The 27,152-nt window shown below is 36.9% G+C and overlaps 1 protein-coding gene and 1 long non-coding RNA gene across 4 annotated transcripts; one reads left to right on the top strand and one right to left on the bottom strand.

The window, feature by feature from the left end:
- Positions 1-1,053: 1,053 nt before the first annotated feature.
- On the bottom strand, positions 1,054-15,038 carry LOC127067242 (uncharacterized). 3 transcript variants are annotated; one of them, XR_007782578.1, is made up of 5 exons: positions 14,873-15,033; positions 14,106-14,518; positions 5,502-7,452; positions 3,337-4,871; positions 1,978-1,992 (listed from the first exon to the last, which is right to left on the bottom strand). XR_007782578.1 is itself a non-coding variant. In XM_051001958.1 (3 exons), exons 2-3 carry the CDS (start codon positions 5,526-5,528, stop codon positions 1,217-1,219), a joined length of 429 nt encoding a protein of 142 aa, XP_050857915.1. In that variant the 5' UTR covers positions 5,529-7,452; positions 14,873-15,038; the 3' UTR covers positions 1,054-1,216. The 3 variants fall into 3 exon arrangements, 1 of the variants encoding a protein (XP_050857915.1); XM_051001958.1 differs by lacking the exons at positions 1,978-1,992; positions 3,337-4,871; positions 14,106-14,518 and adding an exon at positions 1,054-1,618 and having other exon boundaries at positions 14,873-15,038; XR_007782579.1 differs by lacking the exons at positions 1,978-1,992; positions 3,337-4,871; positions 5,502-7,452 and adding an exon at positions 7,457-7,685.
- LOC127067244 (uncharacterized) lies at positions 2,426-4,796 on the top strand. Its single transcript, XR_007782580.1, has 2 exons — positions 2,426-2,687; positions 4,486-4,796. It is a non-coding gene; the product is annotated as an uncharacterized LOC127067244 (long non-coding RNA).
- Positions 15,039-27,152: the final 12,114 nt, after the last annotated feature.

The following is a 27,152-nucleotide window of genomic DNA, read 5'->3' as shown; positions in this document are numbered from 1 at the left end:
CCGACACTCGCAGACCTTTTCGCGCAATTAGCGATTACGCTAATTCGGTTCGTATTTCATTCAGAAATTTAAGGCACTCTTTCAAATCGGCAAACGTTCCTTAGCTTTCTTTTATCGCTATGCGAGATTGCACGGGGAAACGCGATTTCTTTTAAATTTATGCTATGACGAACTAATAATAATATAATATATACAGGCATGTGGGTGTGTATGTTTTAGATCTGTTCAGTATGTCTTTATGTGTGTTGCGTTGAGCGTGCTTGCATAAAAATATAGCGACACGCGAACGTACGATGCAATTACGCGCTTTCTCCTTTTTTAGAATTAATATCACCGTTTTAGCGTCATACCGTACACGCGCAATCCCTCTTTCTTTCTTTCTCTCTTTCACTCTCTCTCTTTCTCTCTTTTCTCTTTCTCTCTCTTCTTCTCCTCTCAAACAAGCTACGCGACTAGCGTCAAGGGAGGAATTATTTATGGTCGAGTTTCGTAGTTATAAATAAAGCATTTAGCACGCGTTTAATGGAATTTATTGCGAGTATACGACTCGCAATGGCGAGCCACCCGATGACAGGCACGGTCTGCGTTTTTCGAACACGCGTATCGATGATAACAGCCAACGCGACGTTTCATTCGCATGAAAAACTCGACGAAATTGTATCTTTTTTTTATCTTTTCTTTTTTGCTTTCTTTTGTTCTTCTTTTTTTTTCTTTTTTCTTTTCATCTATCTCTCTCTTTTTTTTTTAAACGACGGAACGTTAAGGACTATGAGAATAATAAACGTTTATCAAACTTGAATTCATCGAGTTGTTCATTAAAATTACGTACTTTCAAATCATTTTTCCTCTCTCTCTCTCTCTCTTGTTCGCTTACTCTTTCACTCGTTTTTTATTTTCATGTCTATCGAATTCAGATGGAATTTCAATTCGCGCTGGTATGATTTTATCGAAGTTTGTATCAAACGATATCGAATTTACAAGGAATTTATCTCGAAAAACGTGGAATACAGTGCGTTTTGTGTAATTTCTTGGAAAATAAAAATAAATATCGTATCATCTTTATGCATTATTTTTTTTCTTTTTCTTTTTGAGAAATATTGCTGGTGGGGTACTTTTTGTAAGGGGGAATAGGGAAACTTTTTTTTAAATTCGTAACTTTTCTCTTTCATACAAAGTCCTCGTCGTCGTCGTCGTCATCGTCTTTGCGTCTACTTTGTCATAATCCCTCGAGGTTGAGACGACATTTTCCATTGATGATCACGTGATTAGGTGGACACCTAATCGGTGCTATGATGATCTGTCGTGATTCCACGTCAGGTAGGACAATGGTAGTATTAGATTCTTCCTCCATTTTGACACTCGAATTATCAGCGGATTGTCGATTAAAGATTGTGCTTAATTTCGTCGATATGGCACCGGTCATCTTTTTGGCCGCCTGTTCGATATCGGTCCATTCGAAACGTTTCGTACGTTTCGCCGTCCCTTCCTCCAACGGCCACGTCAATACAGCAAAGATGAGGATGTACCAACAGAGATAAAGATGACGCTTCGAAAGACCCATTTTTCCCCTGGTTTTGGTTCCCCCTGGTAAATAGATAGGATAGATCGATTCACATACCTACGCATATTTTATCGTTTAACATGATAACACTGTATAGATATTTACGTATATATATTGTTTAGGCATTAAAAAAAAAAAAAAGAAAGAAAGAATGAAGAAGATTCGTCGAATTTCTTTCTCTACGTAGAGATATTGCAAGTTTTTCGAATTTTTAACAGCTTCCGTATTCGAGATTTTCAAATTAATGGAATTCAGGATATGTATTCATGTAGCTATGTATACGTATGTATGTACGATATGTATGATAGTATGTAGCTATGTATTATATACGTATGTATAAAGTCGTACGATCGATCGATGTTCGTTGGAATCAAGCTCAAGGAGAAAGAGGTAGTAGGTATCTCTACGAGAAGAATCCACGTTGGAGTTTTCTTTAACGAAGAAAATGCGATAGCACGTGAAGGAAAAGTGGAGAAACATTTATTCTTAAGGATATATTTCGTAGAAGGAAGGAAAGGTGGAAGAAGAGAAGAGAGGAGAGGAGAGGAGAGGAGAGAAAAGGAGAGAAGAGTATGGGAGGAAAGAAGGGAGGTATACGTTGGCAGGTATTGTCGAAGTAGGAGAAAAGAGAAGAAAATTTCTCGTCTCGCGTATCCACGTCCCCTCCGTTTCGACCCCACCCCCTCTCACACACCATCGCCCCCGATGCGCACGATATCTTCTTCTAATAATACACATCGCTACTATCCGATGCAGCCACGATAAATATACGATGCGAATAAAGCAATACATCTGCTTATCGATTTTCATCGCGAATGTGAATCTGAAAATAGGTTTTCCCATCCACTCTCTCTCTCTCTCTCTCTCTCTCTCTTTCTGTCTGTCGCTCTCTCTCTTTGTCGAAGGAGCCAGGTTAGAGAGAAAGAGAAAGAGAAAGGCTCGCGGCACTTTGCCTAAAGGGTAGACGGAGCCAGCGAGAGAGAAAGAGAGAGAGAGAGAGCTTCATTTTTCAAACGGAAGAAGTAAGACAGACAGATAGGCAGGCAGACAGGCAGGCAAGGAGGGAACTTAAGAAGGACGAATAAGGGTTCGCTGAACATCGAATTAACTCTTCGGGGCTTCAACGGTGAGTAGCGATAACTTGGGAGGGGGGAGAGAGAGAGAAAGGAAGAGAGGGATGATTCTTCCTTCGTAGGAAAATCAAAAGGCGTCTTTTACTAAATTCGTTGGGAGGTTACGAAAAGGGAAGAGTACATGAATAAAAGAGAGAGAGAGAGAGAGAGAGAAAGAGAGATAGCAAAGAGAAAGAATGAAGAAAACGCAGAGAAAAGAGAGAGGAAGAAACAAAAAGAAAAAAATATCAACAAAAAGAAAAAATGACGGATAGATTGATAGATGGATGGATGAATGGATGAATGAATGGATGGATGGATGAAAACGAGACTACTTTTCGAAAAGTGAAAATTGACTCGAAAAAATCGTCCGAATGTGAGCGAAATGCAGAGAAAATTGAATTCATCGTTTGACGACTATCGCTGCGTAAAATAAGAGAAAAAACAGAAAGAAAGAGAGAAAGAGAAAGAGAAAAAGAGTGGGAGATGATAAAAAAATGTTAAATAAGCAATCGCAGATCTTTCGAGAGGAAAGAAAAAAGAAATGGAAGTACCTGAATTAGATTAAAACAAAGAAGGAGAGAAGCGAAGACGATGGACAGAGAGACGGACAGAGAGAAAAAAAGGAGTGAGAGAGAGAGAGAGAGAGAGAAAGATACAGACTGATAAACAGACAGACCGAAAGAGAGAGAAAGAGGGAGTCGATTGCTCGGTTATTTCTGGTACTTTCGATGATCACCCAAGGATTCGTTCAGCCTTTATCGTCTACACAACGTAATAAACGCGCTTCTAACTCGAGTACCGGGTCTCATTCACGACAGACTCGAACAAAGATACTGAAGAGAGCTCGCACTCGAGAAGCGAAAGAGTACGATCGAAACTCTTCTACTGGCTTCTCCGCACTACATATCTCTCTCTCTCCCGTTCGTTCTTTCCCTTTCTTTCTTTCTTTCTTTCTTTCTTTCTTTCTTTCTTTCTTTCTTTCTTTCTCTTTCTTTCTTCGTTCCTTTTCTATTCTCTGCCTTTTTCCATCTTTCGAGTTTTGACCGACCTCTCGGCAAAGCATATCGCTCTCACAAAGGTCAAAAGTGCACGATTTATCTCCTCTCAGAGAATTTACATCGTCATGGACAGCCCAACAACCATTTCTTTTCTTCTCTTTTCTTCTCTTCTCTTCTCTTCTCTTTTGCTTCTTCCTATTTATCTTTTTCCTTCTATAAAAGACGCAATCCAATTCCGATGACTTTTAAAGAACGATGTAGTTTCTATGTATCCTATAATACTTATATCTGCGCGAGAAGGCAGCTATGTTACGTACATGCTTATTGTATATTATAAAAGCATTTTGACGTTCCAATCTTCTCCTCCTCCTCCTCCTCCCCCTTCTCCTCTTCCTTCTCTTCTTCTTCTTCTTCTTCTTCTTCTTCCTTCTTCAACAAAGTCGATTTCCAATGAAGAAAAATTGACACCAACTTTAAGGGCGATCACTCGGTCGATCTACTTTTTTAGCTAACGATATATCTTTCTATGACCGAATGCGTTTTACTGATAAGAAAAGAAAGAAAGAAAGAGAGAGAGAAAAAAGAAAGAAAAAAGGAAATATAAAAGAAGAATTTTTTTGTCTTCTTTAAATAAAAATAATAAATATTTTTCCGTCTTCTTAACGGCGAGTTTTCGCGCAATTATTTTCTACTTTATACGGCAACCAACGAACGAGTCTTTCGGCGAGTCGTCCGTACTCTCTCTTCTTGCGTAATGTTCGTATTATTTACACAATAAAGAGTAGTAAAACTTACAAAATGTTTTTTAAAGGTACACCTGCAGGTTGAACAAAATAAAAAAAGAAGGAAGAGAAAAAGGAAAAAAAAAGAAGAAGGAAAACGAAAACAGAAAGGAAGAGAGAGAGACAAAGGAACGAATTATTTCCGACGGTTGGTTATAGTTTAAAACGATGTTAGAGAACAACCTCGATGAGGATTCTTATCAAACAAGAAAGAGGGAAAGGGAGTTCGTTGAAAGAAAAATTCAATGATAACAAAAAAAGAAAAAAGAAAAACAAAAAACTCGTAAAGATCTTGATATGCATTTTGATACAATAATACATTATTAATGAATAAGATAAACGAACGCTTTTAATGTTATATCTCCCTTTTATGATTATCAAGCTCCCAATGGTACCTTCTCTTCCTTGCTTTATCCTATATGAAATAGAAATGAAAAGTTGATGAAAAAGAAAAAAAAAAAAATAAAATCAAATTGAAAATTGAACGAACGTCTCAGACTCGTATGTATATGAGCAACCATTCATTTGGCGAGATGATTGATTTTACATAAAAAAAAAAAAGGAAAAATGTAGAGCAAATTGATAAATTTTTTTTCTTTTGTTAATATATATTTAAACATTTTTACATTTTCTTTTCTTTTTTCTTGTAGGATATATTATTAACCGAGCAGTGAATTTATTTAGGGATATTAATTTAATTTGACAAGATATTAGTAATTAGTAAATTATTTATTGATCAAACGCCATACTAAATTAATTTTATCATTTTTAGGGACGTTGAACTTAATTATCAGGGAAATATATTTTTAAATACCAAAAAGAAATTATGCGCTAATTCTTCGTTAAACTTTGATAGGGTTCATAAAATTTTTTAAATTTCGATAAATGAAGTTCGCCATTGTGTTCTTTGAATGGTTCGTATAAGCTTGAAAAAATTTGAAGCTCGCTTTTGCAAGAAAAAAATTCTATTTTATAATCGGTACGATATTTGTTGTCCGTTATTTTTGTATGACTCACCAATATAGATATTCATATGCATACATACCTTGAAATTTATATAACGCGTCGGCATTTCCCGAGAATATCCATTTTATATCCATTCTGACATTGAAAACGGGTTTTAGTCTTTTTTCTGATAGGAATTATCAACGGAGAAGCCTCGGTCCCGAGCAAAAACGTCAACGACAGAAGAATGACGATTAAAAAGAAACGAAAGGGTGCCATGCTTTTCTTTTCCTTTTTTTTATAGCTTTTTCTCGTGTCGTTATTATTATTTTCGTTATTATCGTTTTATTTTATTTTTATTTTCTTCCTCTATCGCTATACTTAAAATATTAGTTCGATTTTTATGAGACAATAAAACAATCTTTTCTTTTGCTTTTTTTTTTTTATAAAAATTTTTTCCTTATCTTTATTTCTTATCTCTCGTTTTCTCGTCGATAATTCTTTTTGACGAAGTTAAACAACGTTGTTGCTACTTGCACGCACAAAAACGAAAATACAATGGAAACTATTTTTGACCATTCGGTTATTATAAACGTATTCTCTACGACATGACGCATGTATTACCAACTAACGTGGTTTCCTTTTTCCTGTTACAGAGTTTCTTATAATAAATTACAGTTTGCGGTTTCGGAATGTTTAACTGGAAATCGAATGAATGTACGTACATATGTATTCATTTTCATGATAATTTATGACGTCGGCGGTTGTAAAATACATCGAATAACTTGATTAAGTTGAAATCAATTTTATACGTTTAATAGGGAAAGATTGTAGTTTAATAGTTTCTGTGCTCGAGTCGTTTAGATTTATTAAACGACATATTAGAGAAAATTATATACAACTATGACCTAAGTTTAGCCATTCGATAACATTTAATATCTACTCTTTTATTAACGTTATTACATATAATTTATTTTAATAATAAGATCGCTTAATCGTAAAGCAGCCGCTGCCGCTGTTCCTACTACTATTACTATTCTGGCCGAGCTACGATCAATATTATTTTCGTCTTGGTCGTTTAATAAATGTTGAATTATTGAAAATAATCTAATCTTCTCACGTTGGACTGGTAAACGAATGCGAATTATCCCTGATTCGAATCATGATTAATGATATACTTTCCGCTGATATATATATATATATATATATATATATATATATATATATACATAAAATATATGTACGTCTATATACATATATTATATATATATATATATTTTGCGAAATTATATGTGAAATGTAACGATAATCTAAAGAGCTGATATCATTGCTCCGTTGACTCTACCTTTTCTATCAACGTGCGATACATCCAACGCCAACATGTTTCATCGTCGGTATGGTAGATGCGTACAATTTCACGCGGAAATATTTAAACGCAAATCGATGTGTCGATTTTCTCCTAACGAAATTTTATTTACGTTAAAAATATTCTTAAGAAGACGAAAAAAAAGGGAGAAAAAAATTAAAAAAAAAAAAAAAAAGAGAAAGAAAGAAAAAGAGATATTTATACGCATAAAAGTATGTATTGACAAAAAGTCACGTCTTTCGAAAACATTCACGATGAAAAAAATTTCAAACGATATTTATCCGCGTAATAGAAAGAAAAAGAGAGAGAGAGAGAGAGAGAGAGGAAATTCGCATCTATCGATTTTCCATTCTTCTTCAACTCGATATTTAATTGTTTCTTCTTCTTCGTGATTTCCCTTTGACGATTTTCCATTTAAAAATTTGAACGTCTTCTTCGCTCCTTGGTACCATCATGGCGATCATAGACAAAGATAAAGGGAGAGAGAGAGAGAGAAAGAGAGAGAAACAGCTCGATCGATAAGGAAGCGGTTCGAGGCTTGTTTGATTGGCTTTCTTCTCGCTGCCGTGTCGTTCGGAATCAAGAATATCTTCATCCTATAGAAATGGTTTTGGCATTGACGATATAAACGAGAGATACGCGATGGGCAGAGCTTACAACAGAGCGATGAGTTTCTTCTGTCTATCTGTAAGAAAAAAAAAAAAAAAAAACAAAATAAAAAAAAAATAAACAAACAAATAAACAGTTCGTGGGCGATCAATTTTTTATCCGATCGTATGTATATTTTTTTTCTTTTTTATTATCGTTTTGTTCTATTCTTTTTTCTTTCTTTTCTTGTCTTCTTTTTTTTTTTTTTCATTGTTGCTGTTTTCCTTTCTCTCTCTACCCTCTTCATACCCATCTCACCGCCACCCACTTCTAAAAGAAAAATAATTTCATCGGGAACGACTCTTTAGTTTCTTTGGAGGAAAAAATAAAAATAAGGAAGAAAAGAAAAAGAATGAATAAGAGAAAGAAATCCATTGCGAAAATTAACTTTAAGCGAAAATTAACTTTAATAACTTTAATTCTCAATGTCATCTTATAAAAAACGATCGCGATAATCAATCTACGTTGGGTCATAAAATTTTCTGGCAAGGATGCAACGTAGATATGCATACTGCGTATATGTATGTATGTGTGTATGTATGTATATATATATATATATATTCAGAGAGACTCGATCGAATGCAAATTGAATGAAGTAATACTCGATGGTGTTCGAGTTTTCCCGATAGCAACATACATAGCTAAAGGTCCATCATTCACAAAAGCCTATCGTTGTAGGTCGTGCCCTAGTTGGTCCGTGCTTCTAGTAGTAAAATCGGTAATGTGTAAGAGCTTTTTCATCGTAACATAGCTATGAGAACGAGTCACGTCTATTTACGTATAAGTTTTACGCTGATCTTTTGCATCTGAGAATTCTAAAAACGTTTTCCCCCTCTCTCTTTTTCTCTATGTACCTCTTCCTCTCTTTTTTCTCCATTTTCTTTTGTTTTCGAGAAGAGAAACACATTGATTTGAAAAACTCCGAGAGAGATTGTCTTCGTTCTTTTCTTTTTTTTTTTATCTACACGATTTCGATGTCTCGATATATTTTTTATCTTTGTTATCGTTAATTAATACGAATGAGAATAGTGTTTAAGTAAGTACGTAAGTAAATTAGAAGCATTGATTAACTTTGCCAAAACGAACGGTGCTCGTTCTTTTTTCCTTTAGAAAAATTAGGCCACCCCACCTTTCTCCTTTATAGTCGTTTAGTTTCATCGCGTTTCATGGAAGCGATCGGCCACTGATCGACGTAGGCCTCTCCCTCCCTCTTCCTCGCCCACATATCGACGACAGAGGGGAAAAACGTAATATCGATTTATCCTATAGCTAACTGTCGGTGATATTGCAATGCGATTCAAGAGGACAATATGATTGGCATAAGTGATATTAGCTCGATATTTCTAACATATTCATAAACGATCTTTCTCTAACCGATAGATAGACTTTGCCCGAGATAAAATCGATAAGCTACTCAAATTTCGATAGGTATCAACCGTGAAATTATCGGTTTAAGAAAAAAAAAAGAAAGAAAGAACAAAAAAAAAAAGAGACGAGAAAAGCATCTATATTTCGTTCGACGATAGTTTCGTAAGGGCATATTAAAAGAAGAGAAAAATGATGAAAAAAAAACAAGCAAGCAGGAAAATTAAAGCTCGAGAGACAATCGATATGCAAAAATTAAGAGAAAAATTAAGGAGAAAAAGTTTAACTACGTTTCTACTGAAAATTTGTTATTAAAAAAGAACAACAAAGAAAAAAAAAAGAAAGGAAAGAAGAAAAAGAAAAAGAAAAAGAAAAAGAAAGAGAAAAGAGAAGAAGAAGAGGAAGAAGAAAAAAGAAGAAAAGAAAAAATCGTTGGCAATATCGATCGACATTAAATTTCATCTAGCGATCGTTCACCCGTAGGATGACTCGTTCGTCGTTCGTGAAATTAGGGGGTAGGAGTATGGGGGGTGGCCAATTAATGTAAAATCGTTCAAAATTGCTTCCCCATGATTAACCCAGACGCGTTGAAGAGCGTTGTTATAACCATCCGAAATGTTCGACAACGGTACGTCTATCGCGTACTTCCTACTACACGTATACATCTAAACGTACTTACTTACTTACTTACACGCTATTTCTAACGCATACGGGTTACATGTATTATACATGAACATGAACATTTTCCGATAATGAACATGGAGTTTCAACTATGCTTTTTGTTTCATCGTCACTTCTATTTTGAAAAATGTCCTGATCTGGAACGTCGAATTTCTTGATTGATATATCTCGTAGAAATAGACTCGATTCCGATCGTATCTTATTTTTGTCTTTGCAAAAAAGAAAGAAAAAGAAAAGAGAGGAAGAGGAAATAATTAATCGAAAAGATCGATTAACTATAAGTTTGATTAACGTTAGAAAAAAATCGATTTTTTTAGTAGCACTATATTCGGAACTCTTCTCTGACGGAGAAAAAAAAAGAGAGCGAGATAAAGAGAGCCACTATTTTATATATCCCTTTGAAATATTATATTTTTATATCTCTGAAAAGGTAAGAGAAACCCTTTTTAAAGGGCGACGTATCACGTTACAAAGGAACGTTTTCTACGTCATACTCTCCTATATATTATTATTATCTATATATCATTATTATTATGCATGTTATACACATATATATATATTACTTTAATATATCATTCTGTGTATCATATGTGCGTATGTGTGTGTGTGTGTGTGTGTGTGTGAAAATATGAAGAAAAAAATGTATTAGATCAAAATCCAAAGTACTATTTATAAAAATATCTAATCTCCCTAGACATCGACACTGGCGATAATAATAAAAACGTTGTCGCAGCCAGTGCTTACCTACATATGTAGATTTTAGAAGACTGATCTACAATGATTCCCGATTCGTACTTTATCCGGTGGACAATGCAACGGCACGTTGATGATAGATGTCATTCTGACGTTCTGATCGAAGCGCACGAAACGTTTAGATTCTTTCGGCTTCTCCGTTGGATACGTCGAAATGCCGATAATTAATGTAATAGTGTAGAACAAAAGGAAGAAAAAATCGAACTTGATTAGCTTCATCGTTGGTAAATGCTCCGCTATGACTGATTTCGTACCCTTCCGTACGAATTAGATATTCTCGTTCTATTGCTTCTTCTTTTTACCCCCTCTCTCTCTCTCTCTGTCTCTGTCTCTCTCACTCCCTCACTCTTTTTCTCTGTCTGCCTTTCTTTCTTTCTTTCTCGCAGAAATAAAACGCACGCGCACAGACAATATTATATTATTTTCTAATCGACCAATAAATCTCATTCCACGTGGTAATACAGCAGGATTAAAAAAATTCGTTTGATCGATCCGAGAGATGATTAATTTCTAATCTCCGAGTCTTGACGATCGCGCGAATTAAAATAACCACGCGAGACTCGAACGAAATATCATTTCAGAGAGACTACGAATAAGATATAAATTTTAGAAAGTTTCCTTAGAGAGAGAGAGAGAGAGAAAGATAGAGAAAGAGAGAGAATTCTTACAATTAGAATTGAAGTTTATAAGTATGTTCAAAGTCTTAACTATAATTGGCTCGTATTATCCATCGTACGTTATATAATTAAATAACGATCGTAATGTCGGTCGCTTCAATTTATCTGATCCAATTCGATGATGCAAATTGAAGTGTTGTTGGTACAGATTCGCGTTCGAATTAGAAGAAATATAGATGGAAAAGAAATTAAAAAAAAAAAAGAAAACCACGAACGAACGGAACGAACGAAACGAAACGAAGAAAAGTTTTAAAAAGAGTTGCTTTTTAACGAGACGATCAAAATCGTGACGGAGAACTAACAACGCGCTTTACTCGTTTTCTTCGAGTTACTGACTATCGGGAAGTATAAACGCTTATCAATGTCTACGTTTGTGAAGGCCAAGTTAGCCGACGATACTTAAAGCTCTCACGCTTATATCACGTGCATTTTAAAACGTACCTTGATATCGCGTGATACGGTCCAATGCAAACGCACGTTCATGTCCAACGAATTTTCATGTCCTAAGAAAATGATTGATACCTATGTATGTATATGTATGGTACGTAGGTATGTATATATGTATATATGTATATATATATATATATATATACATATATAAAAATATATATATATATTATACATATTCTTCTTGGAATATAAAAGTCGATAGTAAGGGAAAGAAAGAGAGAGAGAGAGAGAGAGAGAGAGAGAGAGAGAGAAAGAGAGTGAGAGAGGAGAGGAAGAAGAAAAGAAGGAGGAGGAGAAAGAGGAGGAAGCTGTCTGTCTCTCTGTCTTTAAAAACAAGTCGACGTATGAACGCGCGAGAAGAAGAAAGAGGAAGAAGGAAAACTTGGGTGGAAGGAAACTTGGAATGTCAAACGTACGTGCGACGCGCCGATAAAAAAAGAGCGGGAGGATAAAAGAAAGAAAGAAAGAAAGCAAAAAAAAAAGAAAAAAGAGAACGAAAATGAAAAAAGAAAAAAGAAAAGAGGAGACAAAAAAGAAAAAAGTCTCGACGGTTTTATCGAAGAAGGAGAATATTTCTCGTTCTTATTCGCGAAGTCACTCTATCGTATCCGAACGTATTTCCATTCTCTCTTCGAGATAACGGAAGTACGTAGGTAAGTACGTATGTATGCGTACGTAAGTGTCGATGTGTATTCTGTCTCTGTCTATCTATCTATCTATCTCTCTCTCTCTCTTTTCTTTTCTTTTTCTCTCTATGTCTCTTTCTTTGTGTCTCTTTATCTCTCTTTTTCTCTATTCATTTTTATCCTTTTTTTGTTAAGGAAGAACGAACATCATGCTCGACTTGGTTCTTCTTTTAGCAAAAGAGACTAGCTTCCGTTCAACTGAAATGCTTCCTCTTCGTAAATATAGGAAGTAAAAATTTTCTTTTCGACCTCTCTCTCTCTCTCTCTCTCTCTCTCTCTCTCTCTCTCTCTTTCTCTCTTTCTATCTTTATCTCTATTTCGATCTCTATTTCTCTTGAAAAATGAAGCAGTCGAAGCTTTGTTTCTATAAAAATCATCGCAAAAAGAGAAGAAAAAAAGGGAAAAATGTCGTGATGTATTATTGTTGAAATAATATAATATATATGATCGATTTGTCATTATTCAATTTATCTATTTTTTATAAAGACAATCTTTGTTACTGATCAAAGGTAAAGGCTAAGATTATTATCCTAACTGAATTTCTACGAACAATCCTAAACGATTTCAATCCACGCGATATTTCAGCTTCGTTCGTTCGTTCGTTGGTACGTACATACGTATCTATTCACGTACGTACGTTAATTCGTTCGTTTTATCGATCCTTAACGAAAAGGTCGAAAATTTGGTATTTCCCAACGATACGTCTTCGTTAATTCTTTTAAACAAAACTCACCGTTATCAACTACGAATCGAATTTAACCAAATACGAAAATTAGGACGCATCGCGAAAAGTAATTAACGTGGGCGAATGGTAGATGACAAACAAAGAGACAGAGAGAGAGAGAGAGAGTGAGAAAGAGAGAGAGGGAAAGAGAGAGAGAGAGAGAGAGAGAGAGAGACGATAAAAAGGTAACGCGCGGTCTTCTCGCCGATGACAATCGACGAAGCGTGTTATTTTCCGTAATTACTGATTATCATCGTGTTCGTTTTCAGTGGGGTTCGTTAACGACGCTATAATCTATTTTTGTTAGTCCGATAAAATATTCGTAGGAATTTATGTAGGTACTAATCGCTATCTTTCACGATGTTTCGTATTTATCGTGGATAATACAAAATAAAAAGTTAAAAATAACGAAAGAAAAAAAGAAAGACGAAAAAACGAAAGGAAATAAAAAGAAGAAGTGAGAGGAAAAAGAGTTTCTCTCTCTCTCTCTCTCTCTCTCTCTCTCAGTAGAAACGGGAAATACTTTTTTAAATCTCATTATGAGTTTTTATTATAAATATGACCTTGTATCGAAAACTTATACATATGATCTACGAAAAAGAGAGAGAGAGAGAGAGAGAAAGGTCGGCTTATCGTTGGCTAATGCGTGTCTCTAAGCGGAAGAGTTTATCGGACGACATTTGCGACATTCGTCGTTTCTCGAACGGACGAGCATCGACACGAAAAAGTCCGATAAGTAAGCGTCGAGAGAATCGATCTCTTTCTATGTTCCCTGTGAACGTCACACGCTATTCGAACGCGGATCTTTCCTTTTCCTTCTCTTCTAAAAGTAAATTCTAAATCGGAACGAAACGATCAAAACGAAATAGCCGATTAAATACGAGCAACCATTCGAAATAATAATACTATGCGTTAAATATATTAGGAAAGTAAAGAAAGTAACGAACGAATATCGCTCTCCTTATCAACGACGGTCCACAGCTGACCGAAGTTGCAAATTTTACGTTATCTTAAGCAACCCAGACGCTCTTAATAATCGAGCAGACTTATTTAAATATATTATCGATTTTCGTTACACAATCTTTTTAAGTTTTCCAATGAAATTTTTTTCTTCGAATAATTATTATCCCATTAGTCTAAGGTCACAATTAATTTAATTGGTATATTACTTCGGCATTATATCAGATTAGTCGATTACTTTGGATATTGTGTCGGATAATAAACATTTTTCATAGATTAAATCTCGATTTAAACGTTTAATATATCGAAATAGATTGTAAATAAAAATATAATAAAAAAGAAAAAGGAAAGAAAAATATAATAAAGATTTGTTCTCAGTCGATCGTTATCATACCTTCAAATGATTTGTTCGATCGTTACGTCAATGACAACATCGTCCTACATCTTCCAAAAGCGTCTGCTCTTTTACCATATCCACAAACGGTTCTTCTCATAGGTGCCTGTATTATTACAGCATTCTTCGTATTCACCAGAATATCTTTATTAAAAGCAACAAAATCGTTTGAATTGTCGGGCCTGTTAATTGCGTTTCTCGTCTCCCTTGTTCGATCGTCGGCTCTTGTGACGGATACAATGAAAATCAATAAAAAAAATTCCAATGCTAGGATACACTTTCCCCAATTCATCTTTTCTTTCTGAGCTTGTAACTGTTTTAATTTAATTTGGTTCTATTAAGAATTTTCTTCTATCTCCTTTGCGTTAAATTTTCTTTTCCGTTTTTTCTTCGTCGTCTTCTTCTTCTTGTTTCTTCGATCGGAAACGTAAATAACAATAACTTTTCGATAAGAAGACAGAAAAAGAGAGAAAGATAGATAGATAGATAGATAGATAGATAGAGAGAGAGAGAGAGAGAGAGAGAGATTAATCGTTTTTTCTCTGCTATCGGTAAGGACAATTCGTTATTTTTAAATTACTGAATAAAAAAAATAAAAGAAAAAAATATATGGAAACAAAAGAAAGAGAGAAGGCAAGTTAACGAATAGGTCTATTAATCGTATCATTAATCACAAGATTTTGTTCGCGTAAAATTTTTCGATCGATTATTATTCTGAAGGATAATTTTTAAAACGCGTTGCAGATCTAGTAAATCGTTAAACTTACAGACGGATCGTTTATCGGCACCCTATTATTACTCGATATCACGAAACTGAAAACTAATTCGTCGCGTTCTTCCTTCGTCTCTCTGCGTTTTCTATCTACTGGTTCCGACATGGATATATCCCATGCTTTTAATTACATCGAGTAAATGGTAGACGTAGTAGGTATTATTAAACGATGGAAAATTACTATTGGCTTCTCTTTCTCTCTCTGTATCTGTCTCTCTTATCACAGGGTCAAAACGTGAAGTTATTTCAACGATCTAAACGCATGTCTTTTGTAAAAATGCATCTATCTCTTTCTCTCTTTTTCTTTTAAAAAAACTATCATTCAACAACGTAACACTTTCTGCGTAGAGATATTTCTTATCATAAATTTATATTTATTAACTAAATCGAATGTGATCAATATTAACGTCTTTAGTTCGAAATAATAAGCAACTCGATGAATAATATTCTTTATTAAAATAACACACAATATTCGCGAAAATAATAATTATCAGAGACATCCTTCTCGATGATTCACGTGATTCTTGTCTGAGTTTCCCTTAGGATATTACAGCTAACGGATTTATCGTTAAACGAGCAACGAAGGAGAACACGTTCCCATTCCCCTCGTTCGAATTACCATCACGTTTCCTCGTTGATGTATTCAACAATATGTCGCGGATGATATCGGTGTGCGTGCTACCGCTACATTATATCACTCAAAATGAGTCCGAATTAGTATTGAAGAATTATTCGGAACGGTAAAAGTTACGAAAGACGAGCGTTATTACATTCAAAATATTTTTACGTTAATCTAATCGCATTTCCTCGTTGACTAATCTTTCCAAGAGGAAAGATATTTTCTTTTATATAAAATATTTCGTTGATAATATATAAGCAAGATGTTACATAACAATGTTGTCGATCGCATCGCCGAGAGACGGAATGATTAAAAAAAAAATTTTTTTGAAGAATGCACGCGCATCTGCAGTTGTAAAAAACAATCTATAGAGAAAAAAGATAAGAAAAAGAAATCGTATCGTAAGGCATAGGCATATTCCTTCAAAAATATTAATTATTCTTCTTGCATACGCGAGACCTACAATTTCAATATTGGCGAATGTTATATCGCAATAAACAATTGTTTTCAACTGACATTCCATATTAAATAAAATATTCAACGAGAATAAAATGCAGTTTTTTATTCGTTCCCGCGACAATTTTATTCGAATTGATTTGTCAAATCTATCGTAAAATGATCGACGTTACTTCGAGTTAATCGATAATCCATTCAAAATTTAATTCGCATCTACGAAAGTTCCAACGAGACAAATATTCGGAAAAAAGAGGAAAAAGGAAAAAAAAGGGAAATAGAAAACGAAAAAGAAAAGAAAAACGAACATTCCCCCGAGTTTTTACGTTCGCTCCCATTCAATCCTTTCCTTTTGATACGTAGTATCAAAAAAAGAAGAAGATAAAAAACGAATGAAAAAGAAATGAAAAAAAAAGAAGCGTAGTAAAATTCATTGAATAAAACGATATGAACGAAGCGTGTAGTGCTGCCATCTGACGAGACTAGGAAGAACGTCGAAACGAAACGGGGCATCGCGACGCATGATAAAAACGACGCCTAGAGATATACTAAAAGGAAAATTTTCATAAGTATTAAATTTCGATCGAGTCGGCTTCGACTGGCAATGGTGTTTCTAACATTTCCTAGACCGTGTGGGGATATATTCCTTAGTCGATAAATATTTAACAGTCTACTCGCATTCAGGTGATTTCTCATAGGAGCAACACGCAGGATCAACGACAACCAGGACGACGACGAGGGCGAGGACGACCAAAAAAATTCGTACCGTCGGTGATACTACGTCGTAAAAAAAAAAAAAAAATATAAAAGGTTCGTATCTTAAATTTTACTTTCATATCTTAGCTTTTACATTTTTAGTTCGATTTATAAAGAATAAAATTTATTATCTGTTATTAATTTTGAAACTTTCTCTTACCTTTCCGCAAAAATGGATGATCGAATATTCGTTTAACTTCGATCATTCGAATTCTTATATGTGTTCTCAAATACGTGTTACAGATTATCTAGAAAATATATAAAAGGACGATTGATTGTAAGTAAGTATATCAATTTCGATTTGTTACTCTCTAAAGAAATGAATGATCGAATATTTGTTAAACTCGTTTATTCTCTTTCTATGCGATTTGAGAAAACGAAGGCGCGTAGCTGATGATTTAAATGATATGAAAAAGTATAATCAATTGCATTAGAAATAAAATGCTTCGATTTCATACAAAACCAATGATCGAAATATTCATTAAGTTCGTGTATTATTTTCGTACTTCGTATTATCTTCGTGATCCCAAGAGATACAAGGATTTCTAGTCGATGATCTAGAAAATATAAAAAGGTACGATTAATTATCTACGTAAATCTGTTAAAAACGAAACGATATGAGCGAACCGTTTAGTACGAAGTAAATTAGTCGACTGAGCTATCTTATCGTGTGATCCGTTGTTATTATCTATCAGTTTATTGTTATTATCTACTTGTGTTTATACTGTTCTCCTTGTATTTACAATTCCGCGAAAATTTCCGTTTCAACCGGAGTACGTTTCTTTCAATATAAACAAACTAAGACCCTATACGCTCTATTAATTCGATCGATTACGTGTCATTTATGTTGTTCATTAAATAATTTTTTCGTACATACTCTCTTTCTCTCTCAATCTATCTATTTATCTATCTCTCTCACAATCTTTCAATGAAACGAGAAACTCTTCCATCTTTCCCACGATCGACTCACGCTCGCTCTAGAAAAGCATTAACGGCAGATGATTAAGATAGAGTCATTTTATTCCTCTCGTTTTCCAGTTCCTTCCTTGCTTCTCGTGCACGAATGCAAAACGGCAACGGTTTTTGTAAAGAGAACGTATGAGTACGTAATTATTTATTATTGCTACCTTCGATCGTAAGAATATATATATATATATCTCTCTCTTTCTTCTGTTAAAGATAATCCTTCTATATCCTTTCTCTCTTTGTTTCTCTTTCCTTCTTATTTTCATTTTTTTCCAGAATACTTTAATCTCGTCTTTGAAAAACGGTTCCTTTCGTGTGGATGCTGGTGACGAGAGACGATCGAGAATCGACTCGACGATTTGCTTCGAGAGAGAGAGAGAGAGAAAGAGAGAGACACGCGTCCAATCGAAACGTATCAATGAGAAACGATAATGATTAACATTGATTTTAATTCCAAACGAATAAAATTGAGGTCGAATTATCTTTATGCGGATAAGTAAAATACTTTTGCGTGCGTTCGTGCATTTTTCTTTTTTCCTTTATTCTTTTTTATATCACCCAATCGACGAATAAATCGTCGAATAATCGGACAAAATGAAATTCGTCGGCGTGTACGTCGGATACGATTAACATTTTTCTTATGATTGCCTTTGAAAAGAGAATGAAAGGATCGCCATGAAGATTAAGATCATTCGTCTCGAAGTAAACGAGATCAAGCTAATACGATAACATCGCGAACGTCGGAACACGAGATACGTTTATACCCTTCGAAAGTTAACCAATTTCCTTTCCCAAAATGATACCTTTCGTGCGAGTCATTTTTCTCTTCTCTCTCGATTAGGTACATATATATATATATATATATATATATATATATATATATATACATATATATATATATATATACTACCTAGCTATCTACCTACCTACCTACCTACTACCCACAAGTTGGATAAACGAGAACGATTTTTTTTAAGTATAGAGAACACACAATAACGTCACATTACTATTACATTTGTAATGAATGTTGGAGACAGTCGTTAAAGTATCTAGATCAGTAGTGGGCAATCCAAGGCCCATTGATTCGCATGTGATTCTCCAATTACTTCCAGTAATTTAGGAATTACTGAAAAATTTTTTGCTATAAAATAAAAATTACAAACGTATTAGTAAAGATTTTTATAATGTTTACGAGAAATACAAGGAAGGAAGAGAAAGAAAGGCAAGATTATTGTTAAAACAGATCTCATCAATTAAAATTCTTTTTAGTTTTTTTTTATTAATGTATTGCAAGTATTTGATATCGTTCGTTCGTTGCGAACCTTATAGAACATTAGATTTTCAATTTTCCTTATCCCCAAAACAACGAAGATTGCTCTGTTCGCCGATTCAGCTTGACGATTCTCAAATTTTTATTTATTTCTCTTAATTATTCTGAATTAATCTCAATTATTGATCTGAACAAATCTCAATTATTCTGAAAATTTATGAAAATTTTCACTTGTTGATTTTGTTGATATACATAGTTTGGAAAACACTGATCCAGATTATCAAGAGAAGATATGTTAGATGATCGACCGAGAACAGAGATTGGGCTAAGTCAGTTATTTAAATCGAAAGATTCCAAAATAATCTTTAGAAGATAAAAAATGATAAGTTTAGGGAGTCTTATCATCGTTCCGCGGTTTGACTTTGGGAAATTTCGCGTGCCGTGTGTGCTCGCACACGCTCGGACACCATAGTCAGTCAGCCAAGCAAGCAGGCAAGCAAGCAAGCAAGCAAGCAAGCAAGCAAGCAGGCAAGCAGGCAGACAGACAGACAAACAGACAGACAGACAGGCAAGCAAGCAAGCAAGGAAGCAAGCAAGCAAGCAAGCAAGCAAGCAAGCAAGCAACCAACCAACCAACCAACCAACCAACCAACCAACCAACCAACCAACCAAGCAGGCAGGCAGGCAGGTAGGTAGGATCGATTTAAAAAGTAAATGACTGACGGACTGAGGTCGCCTACCAGGCAATTCCAGTAGCGGGCAATTGCGTGCAAGAAATTACTTGCCAATGCTGACTGGCACGCAAGCTCCGAGCGAACGCGAAGAGAGAAAAGAGAGAAAGAGAGAGAAAGAGAGAGAAAGAGAGAGAGAGAGAGGCTACGTCGGTGTCTTTTCTTCTTCTTTCAAGCTTCGACGATCTGCCTCGACGATCAGCCTCGACGATCAACCTCGACGAATAACCTCGACGATTTTTTCTATTTCTCTCTTTCTATTTCTCTTTCTCTTTCTCTTACTCTTTCTCTTACTCTTTCTCTTACTCTTTATTTTCATGGCGCAAGTTAATCCCGCCGATTCATCTCGAACGCGCGTCTCCATTCGACGATGATGGGTCTAGATCCGTCAAAGATATCGGAAGGAACTGCCTCGACGTAAGGGTACAACCGACCATATCGATGATACACTACTGTGCTAACCGATAGCTATAGGATTCGTCGATTGGATAGGGTAGCAAGTGAAACGGACTGACAACGACGAAGCCTACGTTGTTTGGACTCGTGCTAGATCATTTAAATGGAATGAGAAATTATTTGAACGTTTCTTCGCGCCAACAAACAAAACTGATTGATAAATTCGAATATTATGATTACTATTTATGACATACGTACATGTTCGATGAATTTAATATTCATTTTACAAGATTTTGGATAATTAATCATTGATATTTATACATACATACATACACACACACACATACATATATATATATTGTGCACGTTATACCTACTCCCATATATATCCGTGTTAATAAATCTAAGAGATACGTTATGGCAATCGATCCCGCTTGGACCCGGGTAGATTCGAAGCAGGTATCGTGTGTCTTACCTTCGTGTTTGCATCCATCTACGATAGATCGAAGGTAAGCCGAGAAGATAGGGGAGGATAGAGGCAAACGACCGAGGAAGGATCTCAACGAATGAAATACCGACAGAAGCATCTTTATATCTTCAACACATCGCTAAGTAGGGAGACCCGATCTCTCTTGTCGGCATAAAACGAACGCGCACACCGATTATCAAAACTGTCGCTTATTTCGTTACTCTTTCACGGCTCTCTTGCCTTCGTAATATTTCTTTCTTGAAACTCGATTCGCCTTCCTCGCATGCTATGTTATTTATACACTTTTATTATCCGAATAGAAAGATAGTCTATGTTTTTCTAAGATCTTGTTTTTAAACGAAAACTATAACAAACTCGGAAGTCTCTATCGAAAATTTCTCTACAGTTTCTGCTAGTTTACGATAGTGAATAATGTAATGAATGATCTATCTATAATATATATTAAATAATCGAAAGATCTTTAAAAGAGCTCGCTTATAAGAGAGAGAACTATTTCGTTCGTTTTATTTGTCCTGTCTCTCGGTCGAGTTTACGCGCTCAAGCATAGATATCTGTTTTACTTTATGTAATATATATAACTTTATATATGATTATAATATATATATATATATATATGTATATATATAAACTTTAAACAAAGTGGTAGTAAAAAGGAACTTTTGGTTAAGGGATTCTTTCTTTCTTTCAATGGCAAGAAATATATTATTTTTCGTTTTAAGAACCCATGAAATCGAGATTGACGAAAAAAATAAATAAAAAATAAAATAAAAAGAAAAATAAAAGAAACAATAAAATAAATATATAAATAAATAAATGAATAAATAAATAAATAAAAGGATCGTAAGCTCGTAGACTTACTACTCGGTTTAGTTTACCGATTGGTCTGCATAAAATTTGTCGTAACCGAGGAATTATCGGTATAGCGATAGTGACTAATTTTATGAGGCTGCATATAACTGTTGTCGCTTAGCTACCTATACAGCCATAACCGCGAAACGTCCAGCATCATGATCGGCCTAATTTTACGAGGCCATCCCCTTTTTTAATGTCCTTTTCGGACGAACGAGAATCCATTCTACCTGACCACTAGCCAACTCTAAATGGCTAACGAGACTTTTCGACGACGGCACAACGTCGTCCTTGGATCATTCGATCGATGAACCTTGTAAGAGGATTTTTTCGTCCTATCGAGTTCGATCGATGAACCAAAGTGATCTGGTGTCATTTATGTTATACGGATATGACCTCTCTCTCTCTCTCTCTCTCTCTCTCTCTCTCTCTTTATATATATATATATATATATATATATATATATAGAATATATTATATATATAAAATATTAGTAATGCAGATATTTACTACGTGTTAAAAAAACAAAAAAGAGAAAAAAGAAGAAACAAACAAACAAAAAAGAAAAAAAAGGATGATTTAAGATCTTTGGTAGAGAGACTAGGAAGGGAGGAAGCAGGAGGCGCAAAAAAAAGGTTCGAACGATCGAGACAGAAGGAAGAAGATCGACAGGAGCAGAAGCCGGTGGCATAGTTGTGGATCGAGTCTTGAAAGCACCTCGATGATCGTAACGCGCGCATCTTTCGAAATATACGAGCGGCTCGAGCCGTCCACCGAATTGATTGCCGACACCTTCAATCTCCGGAACAGCTGCTCGTAACGTCATAACGTGCTCACCGTCGGATATCCTTTTCTCTCTCTCTCTCTTTCTCTCTCGATCTATATATTTACCAGTCCCGTAGTACCTACCAGTCGAAGAATTATGCCCGTTGCACCGAACGCGCCGACCGATTTTACGATCGAACGTGAGGTCGTATCTAGCCGCCACGTCGCCGCCTTATTTTACGAGGCTGCGCCTCTTAACGCCTCCTTAGGGCCCCGAAGAAGAAGAAGAAGAAGAAGAAGAAGAAGAAGAAGAAGAAGAAGAAGAAGAAGAAGAGAGAAGAAGAAGAAGAAGAAGAGAGAAGAAGAAGAGAGAAGGAGAAAAAAGATGAAGAGAGAAGGAAAAGAAAGAAGATGAAGGAGGAAGATGAAGAGAGAAGGAAAAGAAAGAAGATGAAGGAGGAAGATGAAGAAAGAGAGAAAGAGAGAGAGAGAGAGAGAGAGAGAGAGAGAGGAAAGAAGAAGAAGAAGATGATAGCTTTTCCTTAGTACTTATAATAGATGATATCTCGCGAAATACATACATAAACGTGGATAGGCTAAAGTCTCTAAAAGGTCTAGCGCGAGCGACGATTCGAACGTAACGACGAATGTCATGGTGACCGCAACGTTATTACCGGCTCTCGCGTGCGGTCGTATGCGTTACGACGATTATTTCGCTTGCAAGGATAACTATGAGCTTGTATGTTGCTAGTGGCGGTGTGCGTGCAAGAACTTCTCTTTCTCTTTCTCTCTCCCTCTCTTTCTTTTTCTATCTATCTATCTCTATCTTTCTTTTGCTCTTGAACGAACGTCTGCGTAGGCATGCTAAGAAAGAGCGAGTGTGTAAAAGAGAGAAAGAGAAAAGAGAGAGAGAGAGAGAGAGAGAGAGAGAGGGATAGAGACAGAAAGAGAGAATACGTGGTTGGGTGTCGGATTGCTGCAGTCGCAACGAACGAGGTGTGGCGCAAGATCCTGACTGTAGTACTCTTTCTCTCTCTATCTTTCTCTTGCACGTAAAACAAGAGAGAGGAAGAGTAAACGAGAGAAAGAGTGAGAGAGAGAGAGAGAGAGAGAGAGAGAGAGAGAGAGAGAGAGAGAGGTCGAAGAAGCTACGCGAACGCGGACCATGTACGATGCCTCCGAGTATCACCTGAAATATAGACGGGCAAAGAGATAGACGGATAGATGAGTCTTCCCGCGGTTAATACAGTTTACCCCTCCCGAGGAAATTTATTCTTCCTTCGGGCGTGGGAAGTCCAGTCCTCCGTTCTCTCCTTCTCTTCATCCTCGTTCGCTATCCTCATCCTCAATTCTCATCCACATCCACATCCTCATCCACATCCACATCCTCATCCTCGTCCTCGTTCTCATCCTCATCCTCATCCTATCTTCTCCTCTCACGACGAGTTGCGAGCGGAGACTGAATTTTTGGGGGACGCCCTTACACAGCTCGGATATTAGTACGAACCCTTTTACCGGTTCATCGCTAATGGATGTCCTCGTGATATCGTACGATATCCTGCGTGGGATGAACGAAAAGCCTGACGGTTTTCTCGCTTCTTCTTTTTATTTTCCTCATGAGAACCTTTGGGTCTCTTCGATAAGGAAACGTTGATCCAAATATTCAACACGAATCTGTGTTCAACCGAACAAAGTGCGAGTCTGCATAATGTGCACCTATACATACATACATACATACATATATATATATATATACATATGTATGTATGTATGTACATGTGTGCGTGTGCGTGCATGCGTATATTTAGAATATTTATATTATCCTATGTGCATCGTTTATGTTCATACTTTAGGAAGCAATTTAATACCTACGATGCTCCTGATTTATCTGAGACATAACTAAATCTGAGCTATATAATTTTGGAAAGACAAGAAGACAACGTAGGAATAAAAAAGAACCCCTTACCTACGTGTCGGTATATACGTATCTACTTTCTACGTGCATGTACGTACATACATACATGCGTGTGCGAGTGTGTGCGCATGTGTGTTTCGTGATCGTGGCTTATAAGAAAGCACATGTAGACATTTCGTGATCGACCAAGCAAGCAACTCGTCGTTGGTCATCGAACGCGTCTTGTTAAGCAAATAAGCGGTAACACGAGGCTTTAAAGGGTAGCAGAACGCTCGGGAGAAAGGTGGAGGTGCAATGGCCCGGGCTTGAAAGAACAATGATCGACTACCTTGCTGAATTTTACGACGTTGCCCCTTTCTTTGCGCTCGCTCGGACCCTCTTGCCCTCCTCTTCCTCTTGTTGCTGCCACTGCCAGCTTTGCTCCCGCTTTGCTGACCACCTTGACGGATGAACGCACCGTGCATAACGAATGTTACGGATGTCGTGATGCTTTCGCGTCTATCGTATCATGTTCCAAATAATAATCGTACATGGCAACACGAAAGATGTTTATGATAGACCACATAGATCGTTTCATTAATCCCTTTCTACTTAGGTACATAATTTTTCCCTTTACGAACTAACACTTCCCTTGATTCTCCTCGATATTATTAACATTTACGTTCAATAAAAATCTACTTTGATTACATCTTTGATATTTTTACGAACTTAACCAAACCCCTTCCCCGCGATTTTTTTTCTCGTTCCCCCACTAAGCCGAAAAATGTCTCGGAATACTTTGTAAACGACGATTAACAAGATCGCTTAAGTAGAATCGATAACTCGATGACTTGCACGATCGAAGAAAGCGAAAGAGAAAAGAGACGAGAGGGGAAATGATTTTGAGAGGAGTTATAACATTGGTATCATGAACGTGGTAACGAGAACGCACCTAAATCCCTTAGGGCTACCGTCGTCGTATCGTTGGGTATATCCGTATCAGAGATCTCGGAATCACTGTCTGTCTATCTCCCTCTTCCTTTCCCCTTTCCCTTTTCCTTTCTCTTTCTCTCTCACTCTCACTCGTTTGGTCCACCTTGATCGGGAGGCTGCTGACGCGCTACAGGCCCCGTGGGGAAAGTAATTAAAGAATTAATTAAACGGAGGCTTACTCAGCTAAGTTCAGCCATCGATCAAGGCTAACCATAGCGCGGCCCTCTCGTTGCCTCTGACAAAAAACACCGCTACCGAAATCATAGGGAGCAGCCCATTGTACGTCTTTCCTCTCACCTCCTCGAGGCATCGCCATCGGAACGAACACCAGCAGTAGCAACAGCGTCAGCAGTGGCAGCGGCAATACGATGAGCTAAAGCGAGAGAGAGAGAGAGAGAGAGAGAGAGAGAAAGAGTGAAAGAGAAAGAGAGAAAAGCTTCCTCTTCACGAAGGAAGAAGCGGACGAGACGAAAGATGCTCTTCGAAGCGAGCTCGATGGAAGAGGAGGAGAGAAATGGAATGCAGCTCGCGTGCTCCAACCCCTGTCGTTACAAATTAGAGTAAAAATCATGAAGGAGGATCGTGGCAAATAACTTGCGCAGCGGGAGGGTTCTCCACTGCGGGCCAACGCAGCGAACAATGCCTTCTCCTCCTCTTCCTCCTCCTCCTCCTTTTTCTTCTTCTTCTTCTTCTTTTCCTCTTCCTCCTTCGGCTTCTCTTCTCTTTTAGTTTCTCCAGCCTCCTCTTCTCTTCTCTTCTCTTCTCTTCTCTTCTCTTCTTTTCTCTTCTCTTCTCACTTCCATCACTTACATCGCACGTCTTTCCATCTCTCTTTCACGCGTACCGCTCCACTCAGTCCACGTCCAACAATGAAGCAACCAGGCTTGAAGAGAGAGAGACCGGCTGCACACACGGTTCCACGTATAAACCCTTGCAGTGGACTATCACTGTCCACCTCCTCTCTCTCCTCCTCCTCACCTTTCTCTCTCTCTCTCTCTCTCTCTCTCTGTTTCTCTTTCTCTCTCTCTCTTTCTGGTCAGGGTCCAGGCTCGCGCTACCGTTTCCTCCTTCGACTCGAAACGTCGTGTCGACATGCAGCGGCGTGTCGATAAGTCCATACTCGGGATTCCGGCTCGGGGAACACAAAAGTTTAAAGTCCAGGCTGACCGGTAGCTCTTGACAGATCGGCACGACGTCAAGAAGGAAAAAGAGAGAGAAGCAGGAGGACGTGGTGGAGAAAGGGGAGGATTCTCCCTCGTAGTTCGTCAACGATCGCGATGCGCGAACTCGTTTCGATGATCGTTCCAACGACTTTGCCGTCTTCTTTGAGATCTCTTGGCCGGCAAGCCGGCAGAGAAACTTTACACGCACGGGAGCTTCTCTTTCTTCTTCTTCTTCTTCTTCTTCTTCTTCTTGTTCTTGTTCTTCTTGTTCTTCTTCTTCTTCTTCCTCTTTGATATTTGACGCGGCCGAGTGCCGCGCTTCGCGCCATTCCACCTCGAAATAATCCACCTCCTTTCGTGTCCTACCTATTATATCCTTGTCCCACCGACGTTAATCCTCTATCGTGATCCTAATATACCTACCAGCTTCTCTTATATCTTCCCATGGAATATCTCCCGCGGATAGTTTCACCATGCGTATGTATATAAATATCGGTCTACGCGTAACTTGTCCTTACTCTAACGCCTTTCCTCCTTTTACGATCACCAAGAGAATCGTCTCGTTAGTGAAAGTAAACGGTTTCTCGATCTCGTTCGATTACAACGAATATATGTACACATACACACACACACACATACATATATATATATTATATGTGTGTATATATATACATTATGTAATTTATATTAAATATCATGTGTATGTGTGAATATATAATATCAAAAAATAAAGTCGATAAACGGAGAGACAACGTATCGTTATACGGAATCGGACGTAGACAGAGGCTTCGCAACCGATTTTGGAGAACGAGCTCGGGGAACAAATTGGGCGAGGCGTCCGGTAGCACCCAACAGCTTCTCACTTCAAGGCTCGATCGTTTTCGATGGCCTGACGAGCCGAGGCGAAAGCCCGTCGGCCATTAATAATTG

The sequence above is a fragment of the Vespula vulgaris genome, chromosome 10 (genome assembly GCF_905475345.1).
Source record: "Vespula vulgaris chromosome 10, iyVesVulg1.1, whole genome shotgun sequence".
NCBI classification, from domain to species: domain Eukaryota; kingdom Metazoa; phylum Arthropoda; class Insecta; order Hymenoptera; family Vespidae; genus Vespula; species Vespula vulgaris.
This window is presented reverse-complemented; position numbering and strand designations above follow the sequence as displayed.